We start from the raw sequence: 12,339 nt of genomic DNA, 5'->3' as shown, positions 1-12,339 counted from the left end.
AGCTCAATGGGTACAGAGTAACCCTCTGAATCAAGCAGTCGTCTTTGTTGCAGGAACAATGGTTCAAATCACACCTGTGGTTGAATGATTTGTGTTACTTCACAGTCTAGCCTCTCCAGTCTCACCCTTCTTTCTACCAAAGTAACACAAAATATGTCCCACATAATTAATCTACATTTTTGGAAAAGTAATTTTTGTGGCAACTGTGGCTCGTGGTAGGGCAGGGTCGTCCTTCAATAAGAGGATCAGTGGTTTGATCCCCGGCTCCGCTAGTCTGTGTCGATTTGTCCTTGGGCAAGACACTTGACCCCAAATTGCTGTGTAAATTGCAGGTGACACCTTGCATGTCTGCCCCTGTCATCAGTGGGTGTGAATGGGTGAATGATGACATGAAGTGTTAAAGCACTTTGAGAAGTCGCAAGATTAGAAAAGCACGTTACAATTACAGTACATTTACCATTTACCAATTACCATCTAGAAAGAATTAACTCAACAGTCTTATGAAACATTTGTGTAATGTGGCTTCAGATTCTGCATGAGTGTTTATTTATTTATATATATATATATATATATATATATATATATATATATATATATATATATATAAAAATATATATAAATAAAAAAATTCTAATTCATTTAAAAAGTACTTTTATTATAATTTGACCATATTAGTTTTGATAAAAAAGTTTTAGTAAGGTTAATAAAAATGTATTCTGCATCTGATTTGTGGGGTGCACCAGCTCTCTTTCAGTGGCACACGCAGACCCGTGGATTCGCCATCGATACAAACATGTTACTTAGTATTATGATGATTTGACTAGGTAAAAAAAAAGAAAATCACCCCACAGAACATGTGTTCGTGCCCTCCCTCAGTGAGGACGGAGTTATAGCTTGATATTCTCTGAGCCAGTGCTATTCAGAAAATAGTCTGTAGCTCCCCCCTCAGGAAAAGACAGAAAAACACCCAGGATTCAGATGAACATTCAGGGCCTTTTAGGGATTTTACAGGAAAACCTAAATGCAGTATTACTTTGATTTTACAAGCTTATAGATTTACGTCAAAACAAATGGCCATCCCTATTTTGGCTCTTATAAGAACTTAGTGATTTAATGTTTTTAGAGATTGATTACACAGAAAGTATTATTGTGCTTTGGATATATGCAGGTATTAACTGTCAATTTATTGTTATGGTCGATTTTCCTAGACGCACAAGATTTAAATGGACAGCCATGTAAAAAGAGGAAGAAGTTCAGTCAGTAGTTAGTATGTAAAATTCAGTATTTAGGTAATCAGACAAAAGCCATAGAATTCCTGATGCATCTTGAATACCTTCTGGTAGAACTGACACTTTTCAAAAACTAATTTTGCCTGTCTGCAATTATTAATAGCAGCAGCAAAAGCTTCAGTACGGGTGGTGAGGACAAACCTTGGGGCGGCCCATGTTGGAGGATGATGCCTCTGAAGTGAAAAGTTAAGACTTTCATCCAGTCAGACCTCATTTCAAAGCAGCTGATATACAAGACATGTCTGGACTTTTTTTCATCATCAAATAAGTCTATTTTAGTATGCATGTGTGGTGTGTAATCTTGTTTAGTCATATGATGACATATTTAAGACAATTAAGGTTGATTATACAACAGGGTTTTTGATCCCATTTAATACTGAAAATATTAAAAAGTGAGTTATGGCCAAACGTCCGTCAAATAAGTTGAGGGTAGCTTGTATGTGTTTAAAGCAATTAAGCGTTAGGTGAACTGTCAATCACACTGAGCTGTAACACTTAACATTTCTGTAATTCATTTAATTATCCTGTTTTTTCATTGGAACAAAGGTTCATAAATGCCTTGTGGCAAAATGTAGAGCTTTCAAAAGTCTTGTAGTGGTTACAGAAGGTTCAAAGTGAGAATACGACCTCACTTGTCACTGAAAGTATGTTTGAGGAACATCTTTTCTCATTGAAGGGACCCCGTGTCAAACTTTCTCAAACACAAAACAGAGTTATTTCAGAGCACATCAGTAAATTTCAACACACACTGATTTTTACTTTTTTTTAATTGTACAATATTACAATTACATTTGTACAAATGCTGTTAACAAAAAAAAAAATGAAAATCAGGCAAGAAGAAGAAATGTTTGCTGGGGCCTGAAAACAACAATGTCCTTGAGTACTGCACTGAACCTTCATGCAGCAGTGGCGGGAATATACTGCTTGGAGGGAGAGCCACATACACACACAGACATAACATCAGTGGTGGCTTCCTCCCATTCACCCTTCAGATCTTAAAAACACGGGAAGAGCAAAAGCAACAAGGTGGATACCAACATCCGTGCAGATGAAGATCATGTACTGAATCGGTCGCATAAAAAAAAAAAAGTTGTGTGTTGTAGTGCAGAAGGGAACCAAAGGAGTGAGGTTGTTGTTCATTTGCTGTTTGGTCCAGGTCCAATTTGTTAAGAAGTCAAGCCGCAGGGTCGGAGGTCATCAGGTTGAGTTTAAGAGCGGGTGTACTTTCCCCAGATGTGCAGCATGAAGACCGAGGCAATGAAGAGCAGACTCATCACTAGCACTGGCACCGGGCCGCTGTCACAACAAAGAGAAACTGATCAACACTCAGATAAACACCCAAACACAAAACAAAATCCCATCATTTGCTCAAACTCCAACCACAGCGACAGTCTTAGTGGAGTGGCTGATTTTATTGATGAGCTTAGTAAACAAGGAGGCGCTCTCATCTCTGAAGGAGGGACTGAGTGGGGTGGGGTGGAGGGGTGCACCGCTAAGTAGCAGCATTGCCATGCCAACCATCTCCTCAGCAGCCCCCTCCTCTCCCTGTCAGATGGCTGTAATTGAGTTGACCTTTCAGAGTGCATCCTTTAATGAAGCTTTGAGGCCAGCGTCTAACGCAGGAACAAACACGCACTCGATATACAGAACTGTATGGCGAGTCTGCCCTCCTTCGACTGCTGGAGAGACACACTCGATAACCACCACAGCAACATCGATCAACCATAGCCAGCTATGGCCAGGAGACAGGACGCCTTCTCTAATATTCAGGGCGAGGATGTTGCAGGATAAAAGTTCATGAGGTTGAGAGTTTAATAAAAGTGCGCTTTCCTAACACATAATGATATGTGTGTGTGTGTGTGTGTGAGAGAGAGACACACTTACACCGCTCAAAGATTATTTTTTTGATCACAGAGGCACGTCTGTCCAATTTCCTACCATTAAACATTCCGCCCCATTCCACCTGATTAAAATATATCACACTAAGGACATCAAGGTCCGGAAGTCCTTAAAGTAGTACGTGATTGTGAGTAGAATTTAAAAATGTCAGTGGCTAAATTTGTTTGCTCGTGTTTATGTCCCCGTCTTCTGCTTTTATGAACTGCACTTACACTTTGAGGCCTGGCGAGTCTTCTGTGTAGAAGCGCCACATGCCACCAGTGCCTGCAGATCCTGTGGTCCTGCCACCGCTGCGTGTGCCGCTGCTGGTAGCTTTCCTGTGGAACACACACACAAAATAATATATCAACACTGCCTAGTTTTTACGTGATAACTGATCTGATCATAAACTGTTAAATGCTTTCTTATTAAATATGTTTTTCCTCCCTATAGAGCAAGTTCAATGTTACAAAGTACTCTAAAGGAAAACAAGAATATTAGAACAGACATTTTTGTGAAAATCTGATAACTTACTCATCCAAACATTTTTATCAAAAACAATCATTCAAAAAACAAAAAACAAACACTGTATTCAGAATGTAACTAACTGTAGTAGCTGCTGATGAAAGAGCGCAGTGATTCATGGGCGCTCCACTCATGGGATGAGATTAAACAGAGGTTAATGAGGTAATGAAGAGGGTGATAGTCATGGGTAATAATGAGAGAGGTAACAGTGAGCCTCTGATTACACACTGATTAAGTCCACAACATCTATCTGCTGCTCTAATCTACACAGGAGACACAAAAATAAAGGGAAAGGCTATCTGTAAATGATCAATCTCTCCTTACAGCATGAGGACATGAGCAGGCGGGCGTCAATGCTCGGGGTATCTGGCAAATAATTATAGAGAATGTGTGCAAGCGAGATGACCACATAACTTATACATGTATGTTATACTCATGTTTAATCTAAAAGAAGTCTCCCAGTTTGGTAGAAGTAGACACAGTGATCAACAAAACAGAGAAAACAGTAGAAAGTGTCTTGGTACGCAAGACCTCGAGATGCCACAACAGCTTTATTGCTCCAAGTCTGTGAACTTTACTGGAGGGATGAATTACATTTTCCAAAAGATATTCCCTCATGTGGTGTTTTTTTGATGGTGCCCAAGAGGGCTACCCAACAAGTCCGACTAAAACTAGGTGTTTAAAAAGGGTTGAAATATAGTGAATGTGAAGTCTGTAGCAAATGATTGACATCTTGTTTGTTCTCAATCCAGCGAGCCTTTGAGTCCTACGTCAAAGAATCTCCATTCATTTCGTTACTGCATCCATTGCAGCAGGTCTGTCACACATCTGTATGCACTTATGGGAGCGCTCACCCATCTTTCTACAGGATAAAGAGTAGAGGTTAAAGTTTGGTAGATTGTGTATGCGTTTACCTCTGTCTGACTGTGGAGCCGGCTGCACGGGGAGCCACTGTCTTACTGGGGGAACGGCTAGACGCCCCAACATTGGTTGCACTTGCTGCTGGTCCAGGCTGAGGGGGGAGACACCAGGATTAATACACATAGACAGGATTTTGCTCCAATATGACATTCTACCTGAAATCTGTCACTCACTCACTCACTCACACTCACACACACACACACACACACACACACACACAAACATTTCCAGCTAAAAATAACCAACAGCATTCCAATAAACTGATTTAACAATGATTCCTGATGAGCTAATTCAAATTTTGATTCTGAACTATTCAGTGTGAGTATGTCAGAGATGGCAAAGGCCTTCACTAGTTGGCCACACTGTTCATGGAGTTCACCAAATAACCAAATGTCCTCAGGAACATACAAATTATAATTCATTCATTCATTTGGAGCTGGGCCATCACAAAAAGTGCGTTTGGGACTGTTTGAGTTGTTGAAAAAGGAGCCACGTCCACAAATGAATAAAGCTAGCTAACAGATAGCACAACGCTAGCATAGGTCTAACGTTAAACGGGCGCATGGAGCTGGTAAGTTAGCGGTTTCAGATGGAGATGAGTATCTTACCATTTTGATTTATTTGTCCCGATGCGAGGTGAAACCCTGAGCCCTTCTTCAAACCGATGTCCACGTCAAATGAACGGCAATGAAATGACAGTCGATGTGTATGTGAATTGGTCAAAACTTGAGAAGAGATCCCACAAAGCTGACGCTTGTCTAAAAAGGACACGACTGCAAAACACAAGACCAGCGCAGTAGACCGAGCAGACGCCTGACCAGCCTGGTCGCTTTCAACACAAAAATAACGAATATAAAATTATTTCAAGAGCTTATTTTGGCCCACTTTGCTTAAAAATATGTTCAAAATCCAGATGCATATTTAATACATTTAATTTAGATGTGTGTTTGTACTTTAATTTAAAGGCACATCTTTGGTCCGCTTTGCTTCTGAAGGAGACGTGTCTCACAGGAAGCGCGTCCGTTACAGCGAGGAAACAGACGCCATTGTGGCTCAAACCCAGGTCGCGATTAGCCCTGATCGCAATTGATGATTTGAGCCAACATGGTGTCCAAATGGTACAGTTTCATGAAAGTTTGTGCGGCTACGGACATGTAGACGAGCATTATCTGTGGCATCCGAACTCGAAAAAAGGTAGTCGAGAGATCCAAAGGTAAACATGACTGTATTATAATTAAGTGGTGCGGAGATATAGTTATATTTATCAAAATCAGAAGGGTCATTTCTGTTCATGGCACGCCACTCTGGGACATTATGACAGCCACAATGGTCTGAAGTTCAGCTCACGTTATATTTTCTATTTAACAGTCATGACAGGAAGTGCCTCTTGGGATAACAAGTTATTATTGCATTGTCAATAAACCACAAGGACAACTTCGTGTGTTAACAATACAATTCTGGAAAGTTAGTCTTATTGGCATGAGAGAGTGGATTCTCAAATATCTGGTTTGCTTTTGCCAATATCAAGCAAATGTTCAAGCTGTTGTGATTATACCCTTTGTACTTCTGATTTTGGGATGTTTGCACTGTCTACTGGCCTTTCTGTGGTCACCGCTTTATCTGTCACTCTACATGATATATATAGAGATATACAATGTGCTTAACTCTAGTAGGTACGTATATTTAAGATTCAATTTGAACTTTAATCATTCTTATGTGCAGGATGGCGCGGGTGGTGTTTCTCCATCCAGACCTTGGTATTGGTGGAGCAGAGAGACTGGTGGTGGATGCTGCTGTTGCTCTGAAGTCTCAGGGATGTAGTGTGCAGATTTGGACGGCCCATTATGACCCAACACACTGCTTCTCTGAGACCCTGGACCCAGAACTGCCTGTGGTATGTTAACACACGCCTTACACAAAAAAAACAAAGAATATTATATGTCAAATTCAGAAGACACACACTTATTTTTTCATTGTTTCAATTACTCCACTAACAGGTATGTGTGGGCGACTGGCTGCCCACCAGGGTGTTTGGTTACCTGCATGCCCTGTGTGCCTACCTGAGGATGATCTATGTGGCTCTCTACCTGGTCTTCTTCAGCGGGGTGGAGTACGATGTCGTCTTCTGTGACCAAGTGAGTCATGTCCTACAGAAACTATTTGTCCGCATAGTCGTCCAGCCTTTCTTTATCTTCTAAGTGTCTATGTTGCTCAGAGAATATATTTTATTCTTAACAGTGGTCTTTCTCTATGTTCCCCCTTTTGTGTTGCACTATTTTCTTTTTTTATTATAATTTTACTATACCATGCCATGAAGTGGACCGTCCCTTGCTTATCTTCTACTATTTTGTCTTTCACACAAATATGCACTTTTGGTTTCAGCTTTTCTTGCACATTATTACAGTACAGAGAATACTCCCTATTCAGATCGACTTACAGTGTTCAGTAGAAGAAGCCTCACTTCCTAAATGAATAAAACTGCAATCATCCAAAAGATGTCATACAAAGGTCACAAATAGCTTTTGCAGTTCTTGTCTTAAGATGTGCAATTACTGTTTGGATAGATTAACACAGTGTATGATTTAATTTTAGCGTCAATTTATATCACAGAGTTGACAGAACTGTAAACTAAATATAGAATATATAGCATAGCTTAACATTTTAAGCTATGATATATATTTTTCCTACTGCCATATTTTATTCTGATTAGCCAAGAAGGAGACATTTTTTTAGGGAAAACATGTACATTTTTGTTTAAACTCTTTTCATTTCACACCAGGTGTCAGCGTGTATCCCGGTGCTGCGACTGTCCCGTCTCAGGAAGAAGGTTTTGTTTTACTGTCACTTTCCAGACCAGCTACTGACCCAGAGGAAGTCGGTCCTGAAGAAGCTTTATCGCGCTCCCATTGACTGGCTGGAGGAGCGCACCACTGGCATGGCTGATATGGTACGTTACAGCTGAGGGTTGAAGGCTGTAATATTCTACAGGTTACATTACATTACATTACATTACAGTCATTTAGCAGACGCTTTTATCCAAAGCGACTTACAGGAAGTGTATTCAACATAGGTATTCAAGAGAACTACTAGTCACCAGAAGTCATAAGTGCATCTCCTTTCTTAAACAAGCATCTCAAAGCATAAGCCAGAGCAAAAGTATAGTGCAGAGGCAAGTTACTACGAAAACAATAATTGCAACAGACTAATCCGAATATAGTAAGTGCTACAAACTACTACGAATAGGATAAGTGCAGTAAACAAATACAAATTCAATAGGTGCAGCGAACTGATACGAATACAGTAAGTGCAACAACTAATACGAGTGCAATAAGTGCTACGAGGAAGGCTCAGGGTAGTACTTCTTGTGAGGTTGTGATGGTCTAATACCAGGGCAGGAATATGTCATTGTCAACAGTTTTATTTTATTCAGATGGAAAAGCTCATTTATTTTGCACTGTGGGAAAAAATAACAACCTTTGCCATCAATAACAAAAATACACATAACGACAGTACAAAAATACAATAACTGTATTCGATCAAGTTTAAAGATAATAATAAAATAAAATTGTTGTAAGGGATTTTCAAAAGATGTAAATGATGGGGCCTGAATGTTTTAAGGGCCCTGGCAATAAGTTCTGTTTTAGTTTTATGCACCTGTCTGAAAATGACCAGTGTGTCCTATGTCAGGCTTATTTAAGAAACTGGGGCCATAGCTATGCATATCTTATAAGAAGCATTCTTAATTCATTTTTAAAACTAATAGGACGATCCATCCATACTTTATCTTTAACTGCTTCTCCTGCTCAGGGTCACGGGGGGCTGGAGCCGATCCCAGCTGATATTGGGCAAAGATTAAACTTGGATGTATCCAAATTTAATCTGATTCACAAAGCTAAAAAAATCTTTCAGATCATGAATATAATAAACAGTATACTGGAATTCCAGTGCTATCGCAGGTAAATGCTGCTTTCAAGGGAAAAGCTAGGAAAAATAACATTGTTTTTAAAGCTCAATGTTTAAAATTTGGAACACAGAGTTGGTTTGCTCAGAATTACTTTTATTTCACCCAGATGTTGTTTTACAGGTTAAGAGAGGTGAAGTCTCTCTTCCTGACTGACTTTGGTGCTTGACAACTGCCAAAACTATAGTGTAATATAATAAATCAAAATACAAGGTATATTATTTTTACAGCTTGAATAAACCAAAGTGATTATTTAAAATGTGAGACAGCCTGATCTCGGCGCTGCTGTTGAAAGGGCTCAGGGCCCTGACAGAAAAGAAACTGACATTTCGATTTTAGTCTACACTTCAGCATAATCAAAGACTGCAGGCTGTCACCCATTTCATAGGGAATTAAAATGTGCATATATGTGATATATGTGAGATCCTTATGAACTAATCTCTCTCTCTGTACTTCCTCTTAGATTCTGGTAAACAGCCAGTTCACCGCAGGCATCTTCAAAGAGACCTTTAGTGGTCTTAGAGGAGTCCAGACAGATGTCCTCTATCCCTCCCTCAACACACGTACCTTTGACCAGCAGTCCAGCGAAACACAGGGCCTGGAAGGGCTGCTCCCTGAGGGAACCTCATGCCTGTTCCTCTCTCTGAACCGATATGAGAGAAAGAAGAATCTGGGGCTGGCTCTGAAGGCCTTTGCGTACCTGAGAAGCAGCCTTCCTCCAGGCCAGAGAGCAGGTATTCACCTGGTGGTGGCGGGGGGCTACGATGACCGAGTTACTGAGAATGTTCAACATTACAATGAACTGAAAGATCTAGCAGCGCAGCTCGACTTGGAAGACTTTGTCACTTTCCTGCGCTCCCCCTCTGATTCACTGAAGGTGGCACTGCTGCGGGGCAGCTGTGCTGTGCTGTACACCCCGAGCAGAGAACATTTTGGGATAGTTCCCGTGGAGTCCATGTACTGCTGCTGCCCTGTTATCGCAGTGAACTCTGGGGGCCCCCTGGAGAGTGTGGCAGATGGGGAGACGGGCTTCCTGTGTGAGCCCACGGCAGAGGCCTTCTCTAAGGCTATGGAGAGGCTCGTGAGGGAGCCGCAGCTCCGCAGGGACATGGGACAAGCTGGGAGAAGGAGGGTTCAAGATAAATTCTCTCTTCAGGCCTTCTCAAACCAGCTGCACGGGTACATTGTCAGGCTGAGCCAGTGAAGTGAAAGCTGGAGGAGAGGCAGAAGACTGTTGGAAAAATTATCCTCTTTTAAACTGTGAATTGTCTGCGGATGACGAAGGTCTTCAGTGAGGTGAAGAGGATGTCTTCTAGCAGAGAATGTATGTGTAAATGTGAGGGGGGGGGGTTATGAGGACTCAGAGGACAATCAATCAGCATTCCCCTGGAGGGGTTGCTGAGAGGGAAAAAAAGGACGGAATCTCTATACCAATTAAGACAAGAGTAACGAGTTTACCTCCCCTATCTCTGGAAAAATACCACACTGGCAAGAGTGAACGTGGTTGTGTGTGTAATTGTACATGTGTAGAGCCTAGCAAATGAGCGTACCACCAGGATTGATTGTTAGAGTGAAATGTTTTGCACCAGTGTGTGTTTTTTTTTTTTTTTTTTTTTTTCCATGCTTTGCTTCAGTAGTCTTTGTCTTTGTGTGTTTGGGGGATGAAGAAGAAGAATGTAGCTACCACCACGTGCCATCAGGCAGTGCACCGTCTAAGATCGATAAACAGGATGCTTTCCACTTCTTCCTGTCCACCCAGAGCTTTGTTCCCCTCCTCTCATTCACAAGACACTGGCCTGTTCATGACTCTTGCTGTTGGGAGGTTATTAGCAGATGATATAGAGTGTTTGGCTTCATTAGAGGTCTGGTTGATGGGCAGTGTGGCTTTGTCTGGATCATTATCAACGAGGAGAATAGCAGAAGGTCAATGTGTCTGCGCGTTGGCCTCCTCAGCCCTCCTACTGTATAGAAACGCTGTTATTGACATTCCTGAAGTCTTAATAAACACATACTTTTCTGACTCTTATCTGGTTTGCTTTGTTGGTAAAGTTTTTTTGGCTTTGCTAAGGATTTTTCGGGTGAGCATGGAGGCACAGAAACAATGTTTCAATGTTGTGCCATCCTTTTTTTTCCTTTTCATTGAACAGATTTGATTGTTCTTTGAGTTTTGAAATGAAAAATTCTCAGACAATATTGCAGCCAAGGAGTTTTATTTTTTGCTCGTTATTAAAGTCAGTGTGACAGATGACGTTCATGAGAAGCACAGCAGAAGATCTTAAATTTCTGTCTCCATCCGTTGCTGCATTATCAGTTCCAGGGTTTGAGTTGTATCCCCATGTGTGTCGTTCTTCTTAAAAGGAATCTAAATAAAAAGAGTAAATAATCATTTGAACATAGGCTGATTGGCAATATATGTAATATTTATCACACCACACAATCTCTTTCACTCAGGTGCCATTGAACCAACCTGGTTGCACACAGCGTGGCCGTATCGTACAAATGTGGCAAAATGCTCACTGTTGAAGTTCACCAGGTCGTAGTTGAACTCCTGGTGCAGAAACGTCTCCCAGCGATTCATCATCACCTCCTGTGGAGATGGAACCAGGTTGTGCTTGTTGTTGTTGACCCTGATGCGAGTTCCTGCAGGCACTTTGATCTCCGTAATGCGCTGTTTGCAGATTGTGGTTTTCCTCAGAACACGATCACCATTTGATTTTGGAGCCAATTGGTGAAGGAAGCTGCGGCAGGTTCTCTGTACCATGTTCTCATCTCACAGTTGGAGGGAAATAGAAAGTGTATTAGTAAAATATATTTAATATGTATGAGCTTTCGGATAAACACTTTTTAAGTTGTACGTATGCAACGTCATTATTCAAAATAAAGTCTGCATTTCTGTGTCTTACCTCCCGCTCCAAAATGGACAACACAACCTTCTCCGATATAAACACCCCAAAGAGACAATCCTGACCACGGATGCACAAACTCAATCAAGTCTCCAATCTCTGCTGTGGACACACTCTGATCAATCTAAAGGGAAAAAAAGAGCAAAGTTAGAGCAGCGCAAAGTATCCACACGTCCTTTTTTCTATTTTTTTTCTATATTTCGAATTTTTGAGACATTTTTATTTACAATGGAAATATTATAATGAATAAAATGATGGATGTCAAATCTAATAATTTGACCGTTTTTGGAGAGCAGCCTGTAACAATAAGTTACAGTAAAAGTGAGACATAAAAAACCACAAAGCCGAGCTGCAGCAGTAATTAATATCTTAAAATACCTCAATATGGAAAAAACATACTCTTACTTTATGGTGTGTAATTCCTCATGTTGACATTACATTTACATTACATTACAGTCATTTAGCAGACGCTTTTATCCAAAGCGACTTACAATCAGTAGTATATTACATACAGACAATCCGCATAATACTACATTAAATTAGAGCTAATGTAGTTTTTTTCAAATAATTTTTTACCCAAAATAGTTTTACTTTGGCAAATGTACCTCCTTAACTGGTCAGCAAACAAAAACATGTTCAAACCTTAACAAGAATGAAGGTACTGCTGTATCAGGTTAAGCATTTCTGGAGATATTCGGTAAGGCTCACCTGTCGCCATGTCATTTGAGAAAAAAAAGCTGTTCAAGTTTCCCAAAAGGTCCATTGTTGCTGTGAGCTGAAGTCAACTAACGGACTGAAGGGCATTATCCAATTATTTGGACGCTGAAACCAGGTTGTGTAATAGTTGAAACACCTTTATAAG

At 40.7% G+C, this 12,339-nt stretch overlaps 3 protein-coding genes across 4 annotated transcripts; 1 reads left to right on the top strand and 2 right to left on the bottom strand.

Annotated features, from left to right (window-relative positions):
* Nucleotides 1-2,038: 2,038 nt before the first annotated feature.
* sec61b (SEC61 translocon subunit beta) lies at nucleotides 2,039-5,374 on the bottom strand. The gene is made up of 4 exons (XM_054621962.1): nucleotides 5,222-5,374; nucleotides 4,607-4,704; nucleotides 3,401-3,505; nucleotides 2,039-2,585 (listed from the first exon to the last, which is right to left on the bottom strand). Exons 1-4 carry the CDS (start codon nucleotides 5,222-5,224, stop codon nucleotides 2,498-2,500), a joined length of 294 nt encoding a protein of 97 aa, XP_054477937.1. The 5' UTR covers nucleotides 5,225-5,374; the 3' UTR covers nucleotides 2,039-2,497.
* Nucleotides 5,375-5,602: 228 nt separating this feature from the next.
* On the top strand, nucleotides 5,603-10,600 carry alg2 (ALG2 alpha-1,3/1,6-mannosyltransferase). 2 transcript variants are annotated; one of them, XM_054621727.1, is made up of 5 exons: nucleotides 5,603-5,826; nucleotides 6,336-6,507; nucleotides 6,611-6,748; nucleotides 7,393-7,560; nucleotides 9,038-10,600. In XM_054621727.1, the coding sequence occupies exons 1-5, from the start codon at nucleotides 5,729-5,731 to the stop codon at nucleotides 9,776-9,778; spliced, it is 1,317 nt and encodes a 438-aa protein (XP_054477702.1). In that variant the 5' UTR covers nucleotides 5,603-5,728; the 3' UTR covers nucleotides 9,779-10,600. The 2 variants fall into 2 exon arrangements, with proteins under 2 accessions (XP_054477702.1, XP_054477703.1); XM_054621728.1 differs by having other exon boundaries at nucleotides 5,737-5,807.
* Nucleotides 10,163-11,402, bottom strand: LOC129109623 (phospholipase A and acyltransferase 1-like). Its single transcript, XM_054621729.1, has 2 exons — nucleotides 11,042-11,402; nucleotides 10,163-10,936 (listed from the first exon to the last, which is right to left on the bottom strand). The coding sequence occupies exons 1-2, from the start codon at nucleotides 11,333-11,335 to the stop codon at nucleotides 10,850-10,852; spliced, it is 381 nt and encodes a 126-aa protein (XP_054477704.1). The 5' UTR covers nucleotides 11,336-11,402; the 3' UTR covers nucleotides 10,163-10,849.
* Nucleotides 11,403-12,339: the final 937 nt, after the last annotated feature.

This window comes from Anoplopoma fimbria, chromosome 20 (assembly GCF_027596085.1).
Source record: "Anoplopoma fimbria isolate UVic2021 breed Golden Eagle Sablefish chromosome 20, Afim_UVic_2022, whole genome shotgun sequence".
NCBI lineage: Eukaryota > Metazoa > Chordata > Actinopteri > Perciformes > Anoplopomatidae > Anoplopoma > Anoplopoma fimbria.
Note: the sequence above shows the minus strand (reverse complement) of the source record. Positions and strands in the feature narration are given on the sequence as shown.

Coding starts and splice junctions, on each gene's coding strand:
- sec61b (XM_054621962.1), bottom strand. Junction 3,506..4,606: donor GGCTCCACAGTCAGACAGAG/GTAAACGCATAC, acceptor TGTGTTCCACAG/GAAAGCTACCAGCAGCGGCA. Junction 2,586..3,400: donor GACTCGCCAGGCCTCAAAGT/GTAAGTGCAGTT, acceptor TTGTTGTGACAG/CGGCCCGGTGCCAGTGCTAG.
- alg2 (XM_054621727.1), top strand. CDS start 5,729: ATGGTACAGTTTCATGAAAGTTTGTGCGGCTACGGACATGTAGACGAG. Junction 6,508..6,610: donor TGGACCCAGAACTGCCTGTG/GTATGTTAACAC, acceptor CTCCACTAACAG/GTATGTGTGGGCGACTGGCT. Junction 7,561..9,037: donor CCACTGGCATGGCTGATATG/GTACGTTACAGC, acceptor ACTTCCTCTTAG/ATTCTGGTAAACAGCCAGTT.
- LOC129109623 (XM_054621729.1), bottom strand. CDS start 11,335: ATGGTACAGAGAACCTGCCGCAGCTTCCTTCACCAATTGGCTCCAAAA. Junction 10,937..11,041: donor GCCACGCTGTGTGCAACCAG/GTTGGTTCAATG, acceptor CTTTTTATTTAG/ATTCCTTTTAAGAAGAACGA.